The sequence below is a fragment of the Epinephelus fuscoguttatus genome, linkage group LG8, assembly GCF_011397635.1.
Source record: "Epinephelus fuscoguttatus linkage group LG8, E.fuscoguttatus.final_Chr_v1".
Classification (NCBI taxonomy): Eukaryota; Metazoa; Chordata; class Actinopteri; order Perciformes; family Serranidae; genus Epinephelus; species Epinephelus fuscoguttatus.
The window spans coordinates 20,358,291-20,376,969 of record NC_064759.1 but is presented as its reverse complement, the minus strand read 5'-3'; the positions used below and the strand labels follow the sequence as shown (position 1 = coordinate 20,376,969).

At 40.6% G+C, this 18,679-nt stretch overlaps 1 protein-coding gene across 1 annotated transcript in view; it reads left to right on the top strand.

Annotated features, from left to right (window-relative positions):
- The window catches only part of myom3 (myomesin 3), a 98,530-nt gene that overhangs the window by 47,098 nt on the left and 32,753 nt on the right, over window positions 1-18,679 (top strand). The window contains exons 12-17 of the mRNA XM_049584096.1: window positions 2,003-2,202; window positions 5,376-5,429; window positions 10,138-10,265; window positions 15,304-15,487; window positions 17,119-17,293; window positions 17,439-17,560. Coding sequence (XP_049440053.1) covers window positions 2,003-2,202; window positions 5,376-5,429; window positions 10,138-10,265; window positions 15,304-15,487; window positions 17,119-17,293; window positions 17,439-17,560 — 863 coding nt within the window. The remainder of the gene's footprint in view (window positions 1-2,002; window positions 2,203-5,375; window positions 5,430-10,137; window positions 10,266-15,303; window positions 15,488-17,118; window positions 17,294-17,438; window positions 17,561-18,679) is intronic.

Here is an 18,679-nt window from a genome sequence, read left to right as displayed (position 1 = left end):
CTCTGAGCAACAATGCAGCCGGAATATCTCAAATTAAATGTAATAATCTTAATTTGCAACTAATTATTGGTTTAATTATCAGTTCATCTGATTACTTTTTTGATTAACCAACTAAACATTTGATATATAAATATAAATAATATAAAATTGCCCAAGCTGACATAAAAAGATATCTAATTAAGTTCGATCAGTTGGCCAAAAACTCAAAGATAATTATTTTGCTGGCACATTAGACAAAGGGAAGTAGAATATCTTCCAAAATGAGAAGCTGGGACCTTTTTGCTTGGGAACATATTTACTGAAGAATGGCCAAAAAGATTAATTGTCAAAATAGGTGGATTGACTAATTGATCAATCAAAATCGTCTCTAAATAAAATCATTAAAAAAAAATAAAAAAAATTTAAAAAAATATATTTTTAAAAAAAAAACCTGAAATAATGTATGTATAATATATATAATGTATGATATTTTTTATATTTAGCATATCAGATTATTGAGGCTTTTTTTTTAAATTAAGAATTAAGATTAATTAAGATTAATTACTGGCTTATTGATTTGTCCATTCATTTTATCAGTTAGTTAATAATAACAAACTGCACAGTACAATCTGCTCATTGTTACACATGACCAAGGGTGTGTGTTTTATTTTAACACTGAGAATGAAACGTATGAAACAGGAGGTTTGGGGGTCCTCCGCCACAAAATTTTAACACTTCATTTACTGCATTTGTACCTTTTCTGAATTAATTTATGATGTAAAGGTCTTTGATTTCGTCAAAATAAAAGTTCTCTGCTACTTTCATGTTTTTATTGAAGGGGACAAATGCACATTTTCTATTGAAGGGACCATGTTCCCTATGCCCCCCCAAACTGGCTACTTTAAATGTATCTAGAATAGTAATTTGTTCTATCTTTTTTTTTTTTTTTTTTTTTTAGGTCAGCTGGGTAAAATGAGAGTATGCTTAAATGTTTTTTAACTGCATTTTATTTTACATTGCCAGAAAGACTAAGCACAAAGCTTGAGTCTCTTACAGTGAACTCACATTTACTAAATCTCCATAAAAAAAGTCTTATTTTTAGATTGTATATAAAGCCATTTCCTGTACTGTAAGTCAATAATAGACCTACAGTGAGACTATACAGCTCAACCTTGTCTCGCTCTGCGCACTGCTGGTGAGGAAATTGGATTGGAGCAGATAAAGATGATGGTGGCAGCGGCCAGCAGTAGTGTTGTTGTATCCATTTGGCAGAGTTCACATGAGATGAATGGTATACATGGTAATTATCAGCCCTCGACACAGAGTCAAAGACTCCCGCAGGAGAACAGGTGCTGCACTTATCACCAACACCAATCAATAAGGGTTATCCATTTGTGTGCATGTGTGTGTGTGCATATGTGTGTGTGTGTGTGTGTGTGTGTGTGTGTGTGTGTGTGTGTGTGTGTGTAGGGAGAGAGAAAGCTTGTTCATTAGTGTGTGCATTTTCTTGTTTTTGTGAAATGGAATTGTATATATGAAGTATATTTGTATGTGTGTTTTGTGTTCTTGCAAACCTTCTTTATTCAGTGCAGGAGTTACATCTCCTGAATGTTATTGGTTTTTGGGTGAGGAGAGGAAAATGTAAGATACTTCCCAGTTCCCTAGCAACCTCCTTATGGTTAGAAAACTGCACTATTTTCTGTCTTTGTTTATTGCAAGTGGCAGCGGTTTGTTATCGATGTTGTGTAATCTGAGCTCGCGTTTGACTTTAAAAATCAGTTTTTACTGTGTTCGGAGGCCCATTATTTACACATGATGGTCTCTGGTCACAATTATGGGTCTTGGTGGGATACTTACAGACTAAGATGTGTTGTTGTGCAGACTAAAATGCTTTAAAATTGTTTTTTTTATAATGTTACACTCTGCAGACTGCACATAACATTGTTCAGATATTATTGATTTTGTTCTTTGTTTACCTCTTATTGAAATGTTTTCCTCTCTTTCTTTCTATCCTCTCGTACAGATGTGACCTCAGTCAGGGTGAGTGGGTACGCTGCAATGTGCATATTCAGAAAATGTGCCACTACCCAGTGTTTGGGCTGAAGGAAGGAGCTCTGTACCAGTTCAGAGTTCGTGCTGTTAACCAGGCTGGAGCAGGGCGCCCCTCCAAGGCTACGAAGCCCATCCGTACTGCAGACCCCATGGAACCCAGCAGGACTATGGGTAACACATTACACACCCTGCCAGTCGAATTGCCACATGAGAAGCTGCAACATGTTGCATCACCACAGCTGAAGAAACACATATGGGTGACTAATTTCAAAGTGGAGATGAAATGAAAATGCTTTTTTTTTTTAACCCTTTTTGGATCACATCCCCGGACATTTTGTGCACCTGTTTAACAATATATGCCAAAAAAAAAACCAAAAACACAAAAACTAAATTTCTTTGTCATCATGTTTTCTTCCACTAAAACCAAATATGACATGTGCTTATGTAAGCTAGCACCAACCAGTTTCCACCAATAATATTATGACATCCACTCATTAATCATTTTGCAACTTTTACCCACACAGAGCTAGCGCTGCAATCCATCATACTCAGAACTCTGAAAAAAAAAATACCTTCAATATGGAAAAGTGCAATAGAACGGTACAATTTGGAAACTTTCTTTGGACATTTTCTTTATCTATATTACTGTACATAGTGTTTTATGTGTTTGTGTTGTGAAACGTGCTGTTTCCTTGATAGAAGTATTTGCAAGCTTGCTTATCTTTGTCTCGTGCCCCACCATACGAATTCACACAGGAACTGGGTGGAAGGAAAAGGGCCTAAAGGACTTTTTCCCATATTCTTACACTGGGAAAGAGACGTCTGTAAATCAGTAAATAAAATTTTTAGTTAGCATCACAACCCCCGCAAAATGATTTGTTTCTCTATTGCGATTTGGTCGGATATCATTTTGAAAGTCTAGAGGAGCCATACAAATAAATAATTTTATCACCATGTAACCAGTGGATTGTAGTGTTGTCTGCGTTGTGTTGATATGAAAAGGCCCAGACCATGGATATCTCTGGAGGCCATCTCCATTTATTCCTGACAGCTGACAACAAGAGGTGAAAACAAAATCCTCTGTCAAATACAACCATATAAACTCCAGCCCCTACAGAAATGAAGTGACACAGGAATACGTTAGCATAAAATGAACTTATAAACAGCTTAACAGCGCTAAAACACGGAAATTGCTATGAGGGCAATGTCACTTACCTCTCCCATGGAGCACAACAGCTAAAGGGGAGAGATAAGCCAGGACACACCCCTTTATAGGTGGGGTACCACCAAAGGTGAACGTAGGGGTATTGACTATGGAGGTCTGAGCGTGTCAGGTAATATCAACTGAAACAAATTTAGTAAATTTTAATACTTAAAGGGATAGTGCACCCAAAAATGAAAATTCAGCCATTATCTACTCACCCATATGCTGAAGGAGGCTCAGGTGAAGTTTTAGAATCCTCACAACACTTGCGGAGATCCCAGGGGAGAGTGGGTAGCAGCACAACTACACCTAATGCAGGCTGACGGCGCCCAGGAGGAGTTGTTCTGCTACCTACTCTCCCTTTGGATCTCCACAAGGGATGTGAGGACTCTAAAACTTCACCTGAGCCTCCCTTGGCATATGGGTGAGTAGATGATGGCTGAATTTTCATTTTTGGGTGAACTATCCTTTTAATATCACAAATGTACATTTGACTTTGTAACACATATCACTGCTGTATAACTGACCCTGGTACACCCATTCAAGTTACAGGAGGCCAAACCAGAGGTTAGCTGCCTGGCTTGCTAAAGTCAGTAGTGCGCTTATAATGTGGGAAGTTAAGGTAATTTATACCCAAGAAGTCAAACTTGTAGGCTTCAGGCACCACTGATCAGGGCCCTGCCTCCAACTCTGTATCCTGGTCACGTTAAACATCCATGGTTTCATCAAGACTTTAAAGCAAAAACTACAGGGTTCAACCAAAATTCATTTGTGTTGCAAAAGCAAAACAGGCCAACCACAGGATTTAATGACTGATATGTGATTGTAACTGTAACTCAAAAGCTACACCACCTCTAAATCAACATGCTGATCATGAACACTCGAGAAATCTTTACAATGTCATCCAGTAACGACGTAGGCTCTTCTTTCAGAGAAGCTAATAAAAACAGAGGTGTGCTGAGTTTGTGTCCCACACTGTGTACTTAACCAGCTCCATAATAACACAAAAGTGAGTGAAGCAACTATCTATCCCTGCTTTAATGCCACATTCAGACTCCTCTACCTGTTCGTAATGATACACGAGGCTCGGTTGCAGTCTATATTATTTATGTTCACACTCAATTATTTATTTTCGAGCTCACCTGAGAAGATAAATAAATATGTGATGCAGCTGAAGTGCAGCATGACTTGCTGTTACGTGGGTCCATGTAGCGCTAATGTTGTTGAGCTGCCAGAGCAGCTTCAATTCAACTCTTAAGTCCTTTAAACTCCGTTGGAGGGATGAGCACCATTCTTACAAAAGATATTTCTTCATTTGGTGTTTTGATGATGGTGGTGGAGATGATTGTTTAACACAGATATATTCCATAGTTTGGGTTGAGGTTTGGTGACTGTGAAGGTCATAGCGCGTGATTCTCATCATTTTCCTACTCTTCAAATCATACGGTGACCCCCAGTGCCCCAAACGGAAGCATCTGCATTCATTATGTTTCTAATGTATTCAGGTTTTTCCTTGAGTTTGTTGCCTGTTTGCATCTGCTACTACAAAGAGCATCAGCAATGTGTTAGTGGCTCATTCCTGCTGTTGCCTCACCTCATGTGCCTCGGTTGCTGTGTTTACACCTGCACAGATATCAGCGCTACGAGAGAAAACAGATGTGTGTGGATGCGGTGTCTCATTTTATAAAGCCGGAAGGTCCTCGCAGACGTTAACTGCGACAGCTTTTTAATGGCATCCATTTTGTTTCTTAAAAGATTACTTTTACGGTGTTTAAGGTTTTTTTAAATACTTTATACAGAGGAGGGATGAGGACGATCGAATGAGGAGACTTAACATGGGTCGTTGAGTGTGTGTGTGTGTTAGAGGGAGGACAGATGGGATCTGGTCAGATGCTGTGGATCATTAAACACAGATGAAGGACAGACAGGACTTGCCTCCAGCCTGCTCTCCATCCTTCCATGTTGCTGTCTCTCTCACCTCTTTGTGTCTCTGGCTGTCTTATCAGTGGATGCTCCTCTAACATTAGCACTAATAGTGTTATCATGGCTGCTCATATAACTTCATTACCCTGATATGACTTTGTTCTTTATTCCCTCTGCCCTCAACCTATCTCTTTCTCTGTCTCCCCGTGTCTCTCAGTGGTCAAAGTACACGGAGGGAGGACGATCACCATTACAAAAGATGATCTTGAAGGTGAGAATGCTGTATTTTTATTTCCTCGTGTATAATTTTGTCATAAAAAGATGCCATTTGAACATTTTCACCCCTGATTTCAAACAGCATCTACGTTTTACTGGCATGCAGGGTGCCGCCTCCTCACCTCTGGGCTGCCTCGGGCTCGTGGCTTAATGTATCTTCATATTATATTTAACAACGAGTTGCAGTAATTGTATGGCTGAGGCAATGAGCATTTTTCCCATTTGCAGAAGGGAAAAGAATGAACAGTCCCCCGGTGGTGTCCTAGTAAATGCACATAATGGCCAGAGGAAGTGTGAATGCCTGTGAAGGGGGCTGATAACCTTGGCAATGTAACTCACAGGCAGAGACAAAGGGAGAGAAGGAAGATGTTTAAGGAGGCAACCAGAGAAGACTCCATACTTCCTTTATCCTGTTCTTTAATGGAGCAGAAAATGTGTTTGCATGTGTTAGAGAAAGACAGAAAACAAGCATGCATATGTGTTTCTGCTCAATAAATGCATACAGTCTCTTTTCCAATAAACTTAAAGCATAGATTAAAAAAAAAAAAAAAAAAAAAGGAATTTACTTCCTTAGATTTAAGAACCAAAATTATGTGTTTAGGTTTATAGAAAAACATCCTGGTTTGGCTTAAAATAAGTACATTTATTATCAATATACATGACTACTGTAGCATGCTACACATACTAGCACACTACGTTGTTATTAAAATGACTTGATTGACTTCCGGTTTCACATGGCAAATAAACAGCGGCCTCCTGAGTGAAAGTCAGAGTTTGTTTGACCCGTTCACCTCCACTTCCACCCACCCTATGCAGACTATTTTGCTCTTTATACTACAACAGTTGCACAGAGTTTCAAAAAATGCCACTACCTGGTGTGTCTCATACCACTTCTAGATAGTGAATGGTGCATCAGTATCTGTTGCCGAGGACCACTGACCAAGCGTCAGTATTTGACTAGTTGGGAGTGAGACCTGGTTGCCCATGGAGAGGTAAATTTTGCTATCAGTCAGGCTTGTTTAAAAGCAAATCATTGTGTAATAACTCGGCATATGTACACCCATACTGTCCACACATACAGTACAGGCCAAAAGTTTGGACACACCTTCTCATTCAATGCGTTTTCTTTATTTTCATGACTATTTACATTGTAGATTCTCACTGAAGGCATCAAAACTATGAATGAACACATGTGGAGTTATGTACTTAACAAAAAAAGGTGAAATAACTGAAAACATGTTTTATATTCTAGTTTCTTCAAAATAGCCACCCTTTGCTCTGATTACTGCTTTGCACACTCTTGGCATTCTCTCCATGAGCTTCAAGAGGTAGTCACCTGAAATGGTTTCCACTTCACAGGTGTGCCTTATCAGGGTTAATTAGTGGAATTTCTTGCTTTATCAATGGGGTTGGGACCATCAGTTGTGTTGTGCAGAAGTCAGGTTAATACACAGCCGACAGCCCTATTGGACAACTGTTAAAATTCATATTATGGCAAGAACCAATCAGCTAACTAAAGAAAAACGAGTGGCCATCATTACTTTAAGAAATGAAGGTCAGTCAGTCCGGAAAATTGCAAAAACTTTAAATGCGTCCCCAAGTGGAGTCGCAAAAACCATCAAGCGCTACAACGAAACTGGCACACATGAGGACCGACCCAGGAAAGGAAGACCAAGAGTCACCTCTGCTTCTGAGGATAAGTTCATCCGAGTCACCAGCCTCAGAAATCGCAAGTTAACAGCAGCTCAGATCAGAGACCAGATGAATGCCACACAGAGTTCTAGCAGCAGACCCATCTCTAGAACAACTGTCAAGAGGAGACTGCGCGAATCAGGCCTTCATGGTCAAATAGCTGCTAGGAAACCACTGCTAAGGAGAGGCAACGAGCAGAAGAGATTTGTTTGGGCCAAGAAACACAAGGAATGGACATTAGACCCGTGGAAATCTGTGCTTTGGTCTGATGAGTCCAAATTTGAGATCTTTGGTTCCAACCGCCGTGTCTTTGTGAGACGCAGAAAAGGTGAACGGATGGATTCCACATGCCTGGTTCCCACTGTGAAGCATGGAGGAGGAGGTGCGATGGTGTGGGGGTGTTTTGCTGGTGACACTGTTGGGGATTTATTCAAAATTGAAGGCACACTGAACCAGCATGGCTACCACAGCATCCCGCAGCGACATGCCATCCCATCCGGTTTGCGTTTAGTTGGACGATCATTTATTTTTCAACAGGACAATGACCCCAAACACACCTCCAGGCTGTGTAAGGGCTATTTGACCAAGAAGGAGAGTGATGGAGTGCTGCGGCAGATGACCTGGCCTCCACAGTCACCGGACCTGAACCCAATCGAGATGGTTTGGGGTGAGCTGGACCGCAGAGTGAAGGCAAAGGGGCCAACAAGTGCTAAACACCTCTGGGAACTCCTTCAAGACTGTTGGAAAACCATTTCAGGTGACTACCTCTTGAAGCTCATGGAGAGAATGCCAAGAGTGTGCAAAGCAGTAATCAGAGCAAAGGGTGGCTATTTTGAAGAAACTAGAATATAAAACATGTTTTCAGTTATTTCACCTTTTTTTGTTAAGTACATAACTCCACATGTGTTCATTCATAGTTTTGATGCCTTCAGTGAGAATCTACAATGTAAATAGTCATGAAAATAAAGAAAACGCATTGAATGAGAAGGTGTGTCCAAACTTTTGGCCTGTACTGTCCACACATACACACATACAGTGTGGTCTGTAAGTAAGATGAAAGGAATGCTTTATGTCATTGGTTTAGCACTGGATTTGAAATTTGTTTAAATGGGAAGCAGACGAACAGTAAAGAAATTGTGGTCCTTTTCGTTAGTAATCCCCCAATTAAGGGAAATACATTTAACTTTAAGAATATTTAGGGAACCAATATTTATAGGACAAATTAAAATAAGATTAAACAGGGTCATAACATTAATGTTTGGTTGCAAATTGTTTGCTGTCACTTAAATCTATGACCTATAAACAGCGTGCATCCACTCAGAGGCATAAATATAGATGGTGCAGGCAGGGGCACTGGGGCCCATGAGGTGCAGGGGCCCAGAGAGAGCAGGTCCTCTTCCAATATGTAGGAGAGAGAACGGGGCCTTGCAGGTAATTCAGACTGCCATCTTAGATATATGCCTGTGTTAAAAAAAACTCACATTTAATATAATGTGAGTTGTAAGTGCCATTTGCTAGGCTATATGCGTTTGAAAAAGAATAACCCATCACCGTCATGGTTTTCTTAGTAACAATCTATAACAAAATATGTCATAAAATATATTCTTATTCTACACAAACTATAAATTAGCTATAAAAATATTCAATTTGGGGCGTCGGTGCCTTAGTGGTAGAGCAGGCACCCCATGTATAAGGCTGTTGCCGCAGCGGCCTGGGTTCGAATCCAGCTCGTGGCCCTTTGCTGCATGTCATCCCCTCTCTCCCCCTTTCATACTTACCTGTCCTGTGCATTAAAGGCAAAAATGCCCAAAAAAAATCTTAAAAAAAAAAAAAAAATTCAATTTAATGAATAATTCTTTATCTTCTTTGGTATTTTTGTCAAATATGTATATGCAATGATTATTTCTGGGTAATATGTATGTTGGTGTTATACAGTGTCTCCATTTTATCATGTGACAAGACAATAAGATTACACGGTAACAAGTTTCGGCACATAAATAGTAACTAGCATGCACTGGGGCCCATTGTAACTGCCTTACCCCACTGCATCTACTGCTAGCTCACCTAGCACCACTGAGCTAGTTAACCTTACAGCTCAGCCCAGTAGGACGCCATTCCTTTAAATACAACAGATAAAATACACCTTTAAGTGGTGAAAAAGAAATTTATTTATTTGAGGTTTTGTATCAGATATTTTGTCATCAGACTCGTCAGCTTGTGAAACACATGTTGAAATGAGGTCAGGCAACTATCTTGACCTATCATGAACAGTTTCCCCTCTTTGACCCTAAATCCCTCTTTGGTTTGGATTCTTCAGCAGCGTGTTTTGGATCATTTTCCTGCTGTATTGTCCTAAAATACAAAAGGCCTATGAGTCCTACACCGTTCACCCAGTGTGGCAGTGAACAACCACCTCACCCTTAAAATGAAGTATCTAACCTCATAGTCACGGTTTCATTTCAACTCCAATGTGCTTGTGTGCAGAGCTACTACAATGAAAAAATACTAACAGACTGCACTGTGCGCACCCACACACACTCACGCACACACAGGACTGCTGCTTCTACCAGATCAGCATCTCTCATTTCACCGCACTCTCTTTGCTGTGGAGTTCGTCTCTGATCCACGCTGCAGCTCGGCAGCTCTACAAATAAAGAGACAAGACTTACAGAAGACTTTTGACTAAATCTGAACACTTTCATCGTCCTTGAGTCACTTGGAGAGTCATTGAAAGTGTGCTGACTCAAGCCATTTGACTGCATGTTATCCGGTATACTTATGTATTAGGAATGGAGGTGAAATTCAGGGCAGCGAGGTAAATCTCACCCATTGTGTGAGTGACTCAAATTTGCCAGACAAAGCATTAAATTTCCTGATGCAAATATTTCAACAAAAGAGCGTTAAAAAAGGCCTCAGCAAGCACTTTTTGGACTCCACATTGTCATTCTCTCTGACCTTGTTCTAACTTTTTTCGTTTTCCTTCTCCTCTTCCTCCTCTCTGTGCTCTGCAGGTGAGGTCAAAGCTCCTTTCCCTCCCACAAATGTCCACGCCTGCGAGGTGAGTGACACCTATGTGGTGCTCAGCTGGACTGAGCCTGAACCCAGAGGCAGGGAGCCGCTCTCCTTCTACGTGGAGCGGGTCAGTATCTTCACGGACACACACACACACACACACACACACACACACACACACACATATAAATCCATATTACAGTTACAATCTTGTGTTTAATGGCAATGAATTTTGAGACACATAGGAGGTTTAAAAGCTGATGCACTGAAGGAAGCACTGACATCTGAAGTTTGAGAGCAGGCTGCTATTTTTGAGCCATGTTGTCATGGAGAACTTAAGTGATTTGGTGTGTTAAAAAAATGTTTCTGCCAGATCCGGGTGCTTTTTTGAATACACTGACAAGTATATACATTTTTATGCCTCCGCGCTGGCCATAGCTGAAGGTATAATGTTTTGGGTTGTCCGAATGGGTACTTCTGTACATCCCATTGCCATGAACGCAATATCTCAAAAATGCCTTGAGGAATTTCTTCAGATTTGGCACAAACGTCCCCTTGGACTCAATATGATTTGATTTTGGTGGTCATAGGTCAAAGATTAAGGTCAGTGTGACCTTGCATACATCTCATTCTCATGAACACGATATCTCAAGAACACCCTGAGGGAATTTCTTTAAATTTGGCACAAATGTCTACTTGGACTGAAGAATAAACTGATTTACATTTAGTGACTGGAGGTCAAAGGTCAACCGTGAGTGTGACCTCACAAAACATATTTTTGGCCATAACTCAAGAATTCTTAGGCTAATTATGACAAAACTTCACACAAATGTCTAATAGGATATAACTGATGAAGTGATAACATTTTATGTCAGCTTCACAGTGACATCATGATATTCTGCATATAGTACTGAACTCTAATGTTGGGTGCCCACCTTGAAACTGTGCTGATTGTATAGATCTTCTGTGCTGCTGGGGGGAAGTGTGTATGAAGGTGAAGGTCAAGGTCACATTTATTTCTATAGCACATTTAAAAAGACAGAAGTCACCAAAGTGCTTTCCAAGAACATTATGAAAAATTACAATACCATACAAATAGAATGATAAATACCAGAAATATAAAAACAGATACAAAATACCAAAAACAACAACATCAATTGCACATAGCAAAACCTGAGACAGAGCACACCTATATCACACAAAGTCAAGTCTGGCTCACAGCGGATTCAAAAGCCAACGAGAAAAGGTGAGTTTTTAGCGATGATTTAAACCTTTCCAGGGATTCTGCATGTCTAACATGCAACGGCAAGCTATTCCAGAGCTTGGGAGCAGCCACTGAAAATGCTCGGTCGCCTTTGGTTTTAAGCCTTGATCTGGGCACTTCAAGCAGCAGAAAGACCTAAGGGCTCTGACTGGATTGTGAGCTTTTAACAGCTCCACCAGATACTGAGGGGCCATTCCATGTAAGATTTTAAAAACAAACAACAACATTTTAAAATGTATTCTAAAATGAATAGGAAGCCAGTTTAAGAACATCAGAACAGGTGTAATATGGTCCCGCTTCTTGGTGCCAGTCAGGAGGCGAGCCGCTGCATTTTGGACTAGCTGCAGGCGACGAAGGGAGCACTGATCTAAACCAACATAAAGAGAATTACAGTAATCAAGTCTTGATGATATGAAGGCATGAATGACCCTCTCCAAATCCTTGGAAGAAGATGAAGCGTCTATATTTCACAGACGTGGATGTAAACTAAGAGGAACTTGACTGGTGCACAGACATATACAACTGTGGGACGGCAATTCTAGTTTAAACATTTCCATACAAGTTTGACACTTTCTTTGTGCTTATTGTACAGCAATAATAATAATGATGACAAATAATCATCATTATTATCATCATTATGTATTTTATTTATAGCCGCCTTTTAGAGCCCTCAAGGACACCTTACAAGAAACAGTTAAAAAACAAGCAGCAATGTGTCCAGACATCATTATATGAGGCAAAAATAATAATTATAAGAACTGGGTATAAAATCATCATCAGCGCAAATCTTAATTTGTGTGTCACCAATGGATCAAACCGAATATGCCAGCTTAAAAAAGTGTGTTTTCAGACAGGACATGAAAGTGGAGATAGAAACAATCTTATTGTGGGAGGGAGGTCCAAAGGTCGGGGGCAGAACGGCTGAAGTCTCTATAACCCACGGTGGTCAAGTGAGCAGATGGTGAAGTGACTTGGATTGCAGAAGAGGACCTGAAAGTATGGTGTGAGGGTGTGTAGATAAGGAGTTCAGAAACTTAGATTGTCTGTGAAGTTTTGTCTCGGTCATTGAAGTGATCCAATGTCTGAAGGAAGGAATGATGAAAACCACTCTGTCTGGAGTGTTGACTGAAGATGTTTTGTCATTCTTCAAAAAAAAATTATTTGGTCTCTTTGGTCTCTTTTCAGGACTAAAAAGGCATCAGAGGTCAAACTTCTTGAATCAAAACTCAGTTACAGTAATTTTTGACTCAGGTTTGTTGGAGATTAGACTTTCTGAATGATTGATATGGTCCTTTAGTTTAGTGGCAGTCTCAAGTATGTTTTTTGGTCTCTACAAGTTAATCTGCATTCCTTATTTAAATGAGGAGAGACCAATGGCTGCCTTGAAAGTGGGAAATTAGTCTAAGAATTTATGGTAACCTTAATAAAATGGGAACCAGTTACATGATTATTAGTTTAAGCTGCTGTAATTGATATTTGTATATAAAAAATGCATCAGATGGTTTGTGTAATGTAAAAAGAGGTCACTCTCAGTGACAAACCAACAAAAAAATTCACGTGAATCCACTTTAAAAAGTATTTTAGCATATTTCAGCATAATGTTGTTTTTTGTTTTTGTTTTTTTAAGGGTTGTTAAGGGTTTTTACAGCAAATTTACTGTTTTGAGTCAGTCTTGCTCTTATAAACCTACTCTTTGCTATCTACCTGATACCAAACAACAGATAGCAAATAAATCGTAAGGGCAAAAAAGGATGGCATTGACCACCTCGATACATTTGCACGTTATTATGTGCATTGAAAAATTACGTTTCAATGATGTGGTTATGTTTAGGCAAAACAACCTCTTGGTAATGGTTAGGAAAATATGTTTCATCTTAAAATACCTTGTTTTGGGGTGCACAATCCCAGCAGAAAAAGAAGCAATGTCTTAGTAAAAAGTAACAGCTTTTCATGGCACTATCCTCGCCGACTGGACGCTACAAAACACCCACATTCAGAGTCTAAAATGCTGCTGGAAACTCAATGACTCGCTAAAACACAACCAGTTATTGTTGTTTGTTGGTCTCGAACAGTAATCTGTAGCTTGGCAGCCTCCCACCATATAACGTTGCATCAGAGACATTGATATGATACAAATGAAACATGTAAATGTAATGTAGTGAAACATTTAGCTGCTCATGAGACAGATATTTCCCTCAGGAGTGGGTGGAGAGTCAAACAGAGCTAAAAGGAGACTTGCATTAGTCAGACTACCAGACACACAACTTCAAATAAATGCTAATCTTGCTCCAGATATGCTGGATGAAAAAAAAAAAAAAGAGAGAAACTGTTTGCCCCTAGGAGCCCTTTAAGAAAGTAATGAGCAGGAAAATGCCGATACTGTGAAGCTTCTTCATTAGTGTAGAAAACAAAAGAACACACACCCACACACACACAAACCTACAAAGAAATATTCACTAAAACAGTCAGATACAGAAAAGATCTTTCTCACTCACAAAAACACATGTACACAAGTTTAAATACGTTCAAACATGGCCCATTGTTGTAATCAGTAATACCTACACATCCACTGAACACAGTAATCAATGTTCTTGCATCATCAGTTCCTCCAGTCGCTCGCCGGGTCCGGGCAGTCAGGTAGTGGAGCATGAGCCAAATTAACAGCAGGCTCCTGACCACAGCACTAATTAAAGAGACAGGGGGAGGAAACACACACAATTCTACCACTGTGGTATCAGTTTAAATAGGAATTTGTGGACTCATTAAAAGCGAGCAGACCTTGATGTTGCTCTTTCGCGCTGTGTGCTTCGGCTTCGGGGGTTTGATTTTCTTGCCTGCGTGCTTGAGTTTTTTATTTTGTAAGTGGTGATTTAAAACTACCTGGATGTTAGATCTAAAGGTTTTGGTTAGCTCAAAATAAGCCAGAAGTTCTAGTTTTAATAATTAACGTAACCTGTTTTTAATGATACACACAAGGTAATGTCTAGAAAAGAAAATCCAGCTTTCTGTCACCCAACACATGATTCAAAGGATGGCAATATAACATTTTCCTCCAACATATCAACTGACCTATTCTATACAACAATAAAGGGCCTCCGCTCTCCAATATCAACCCAGACGCCCGACAGCCTCTAGCTCCAATAATCAGAAAACTGCCACAGGAAATAGATTTTTATTGGACTTTTATAAGTTGCCGGGGTAATAAAACTGTCAAATCTGTCAAAGGCATCTGAAATTACTAAAGTCTGCAGCCTCACTTCCGCTTATATAATGAAGGGAACATTCAAATATCCCTCTCGCCCTTAAGCAAGCACTTTATAATCACTGATCTCCAATATCCTTTTGTTAGGTTTTCCTCCTCAAACAGCTAAATGACAGTGAGGAGAAGAACTGAAAAGTAAGCGCAGACTATAAAAGAGAAGGCTCACCATCATTTGCCAAAACGACTAACTGACAAAGATGGATAATATATGTCAGGATGAGTCACTGGTTGTTTACCTGCATATCCATCTGTCTTTTTTACTCGCTATCTGAAATTTCTTTTGCCTTTCTGAATCTGAGAATGTATTTATCCTTCTGTCTGCATCTTTCTTTCACTATCACACCAAACTGCCAATCCTTATTCCTCTTAGCCTTTGTCTGCATGTTAAGTGGTTTGCTTCAAACCTCTGCAACCGCCAGTTAAACTACAGAGTGACTGTACAAAAATCAGAAAGCGTTGTTGGCCTTTTTAAAGAGCATTTGGCAGTCTTGGCACATGGATCCTCCTGCATATTTGAAGGATACTGAATAATGAACATGTCCTTGAGATAGATGCAGATAGATGCTTTTGAAATTATCTTTGTGTGCGTGTGTGTGCGTGTGTGTGTATGTGTGCGTTTTTATGTTGCTCTTGGATCAGTCTCTGGCAGGGACGAGCACCTGGGAGCTGGCCAATCTGGACATGGAGGTAAACTCTCCCAGGTTCCCAGTGTTTGACCTGGTCAAGGGCAAGCAGTACCGCTTCAGAGTGCGCTCCATCAACAAGTACGGTGTCAGTGACCCCTCCGAGCCGAGCGCACTGATCTCCTTGGGAAAGCCACAAGGTGAGAAATGTGCTATGTGCCGTACTGTAACTGTTCATCACTCTGCCTGTTGTAAAGGTCAATTGGATTTTGTAGAGGTGTACCTGCTGCAAGGGCGGCACAGTGGTGTGGTGGTTAGCACTCTCGCCTCACAGCAAGAGGGTTGCCGGTTCGATCCCGGGTGTGGGAGCTCTTCTGTGTTTGCATGTTCTCCCCGTGTCAGCGTGGGTTCTCTCCGGGCCCTCCGGCTTCCTCCCATAGTCCAAGGTCCTAGGTTAATTGATAACTCTAAATTGTCCGTAGGTGTGAATGTGAGCGTGAATGGTTGTTTTTCTCTACGTGTCAGCCCTGCGATAGTCTGGCGACCTGTCCAGGGTGTACCCTGCCTCTCGCCCAATGTCAGCTGGGATAGGCTCCAGCCCCCCCGCGACCCTCAAGAGGATGAAGCGGTGAGAAGATGAAGTACCTGCTGCAGTTGTGCAAACATATATGATCATAACAGGTTATGTTCAGCTTGATCTCCTAGGGATTAGTTTATATGAGATCATTTGTTTGCATGTGTTGCTGCACGCTGCGTTGAATGTGCACAGTTATCACTCAAGATTAGAAAGAGTAGTGATATGCGTGGTGATATGAATAGGTCTGTGATATGTTTCAGAGGCTAGAACTCTGATACTCATACACTTTGATAAAGTATAACAAGCAATGTGTTACCATAGAGATGTCTGCCTTCTTTCTAATATAATGGAACTAGATGGCATTCAGCATGTGGTGCTCAAAGTGCTGAAAAATTACATTTAAAAAACTCAACAGCAATGTCTTTTTCCAGAAATCATGACCTGGTTACTCAAGATAATCCACAGACCTTGTTGTGAGCAGTTTCATGTAGGAACTATTTTCTTTCTACCGAACTACACCTGCCAGCTGTATCACTACACAGAAGGAAGCGTGCGAGCAAATTACAGCCTTAATGTGTGAGAGCACCAGCCTCTCAAAGCACTTAATGACAATAGGAGTTAGTGCTACAGAAAGGTAGGCATCTCACAGCAGGTTTTTTGGGCACTGTGATAATCATGTAGGTGTGAAGCATGTTGGGACAGCAGCTTGTTGTAATGACAGGTTAAATATGTTGGTTAACACTCCTGTAAGCTGGCCTTTAATACCCACCTGGGCACTTCATCTGAGCCAGCTGCCTTGTTCACGTTGACTCCCCTCCGGACGGCCCTGTTTAGAGCCAGTCATTGGTTTGTCTGATCTGGAGTACTGTAGAAACATGGTAATACAAAATGGTGGATTCTGTGGACAAGGAAACGCTCCCTATGTAGATGTAAACATGTCATTTTAAGGTAGCCTAAAGACAACGCTCAATATTTTCACGTGATTATCCACAGAAGAGAACACACTTATTATCTTATATTCCATCTCTGCCAGTACCTCCCCCTAAATCCTACACACCCAACCTTTAAGTGCACTACTTGGGTAAATTATTTTGTCTCTTTCCACAAAGGTTAAACTTATGTGCATCACTATATGAGGTTTGCTCATTTCCAAAATTAAAGGATGAGTTGATTGAAATAAATCTTGTAGTTAATTTTCATTTGACGATTAAAGCTAAAGTTTTACGTGACAGTCTGTCCTCTGATCCCCATCAGCGGTGCCAGCTCCACCTCACTCTGTAATAGCCTACAGAGACACAGACACCTCGGTGCTGCTCAAGTGGCAGGAGCCTAAAGACAAAGACGACATCGTGGGCTACTACGTGTACTCCTGTGAATGTGGCAAACAAGACTGGCAGACCGTCAACAACAAGCCTGTGACCAATCCCAGGTAATAGGACACAACAACGTTAAAAAATAAAGAAACATTTCCACTAAATATTTCAGTTAATAAAGCCACACTGAACTAAAGGTGTAGTCATAGACCAGGATGTGACTCATATTCAGTCTGCCTGAACTTTATCCCCCCTCCTCAGATTTACAGTCCATGGTCTCAAGAACCGACGGAAATATGTGTTCAGGGTGAAGGCTGTGAGCCACGCAGGAAACAGCAACTACTCAGATGAGTCTGACCCCATCCTCGTCAAAGCCGCCATATGTAAGTGCACCCACGAACAAGGTCCCAAAAATAGCGGGCATGATATTTCCTTCAGGACACAACATTTTCTGTTGCTTTTACTAATCAAGAAACTCTTGCAGAGGTTTATTTCAAAGCAGGTAATATCAACTGCTGCATTTTTGTCAAAGGGTTTGTAAAGATTTCTTATTCTTAGAGCTACCCAGTGCTAACACAGTAAAGAATACAGATAGATAGATGCTCCACATTACATCAGAGACATTTTCTGTGTAACTCTGAGTTAGAGTTAGACCAATACACATCTTTTCTCAGCATGTAAGATCAAAAACTTTTGCTTGTGTGCAGTGCAGTGTTGACTGGATCTTATCTTATAAGTATAATTGTCAAGAACTTTCCAAACAGACTTATTGATGTTTGTAGTTTTCTTTTCAAAGCCTCAAGAGCCCTCTCTGATAATGCATTCTGTGAAGTTGAAAAATCTATTATAGAAAACTTTGCAGCTTGTCAGGTAAGACAGAAACACTTAAAAATGTTTAGTTAAAGGTCTTGTATGTAACTTTTTACGTACATTAATTGTTTTTATTGCCAGTGGGTGGATGGATTGTAATCTAACTTAAAATCTGAAACCTTCCCCGACTTTCTCAGTTGCCTTTAACAGCCTGTGGATGTGATGAACCTTGACCAAGAACCCCTGTTCTGGCAGCTCCCTTCAGCTCCCCTACAGCGCTGCAGTGTGCAACAGTAGCTAACAGCCACGAAATGGAGCCCGCTAACGTCAACAAATGACCAGCACCCACCACAACACAGAGGTCACACTGTGTTTCTGTTATATCTGTAGTGGCAGCAGTAGCCCAGGGACGGACCTTCACTTATTGCTGAGGTTTGTGCCGACTGAATTTGAGCTATTATAGTCACTAACTGAAGGTTCGTCTCTGGAGCTGCTGTCCGCTCTCCTCTGGGCAAAGTAATCTCTGAGCAGCAGGGAGTGAAGCTAGTAGCAAATTTTGCATTCAGTAGCCTGACACCCATTAACCAGTAACCAACCAGTTCTTTTTTTTTTTTTTCGTGGAAAAAATATAACCCTTTAATTATATAATTCCCTTTAGTCCATCGCTCCATTGAGTCAGTGAGCTTCAGGGC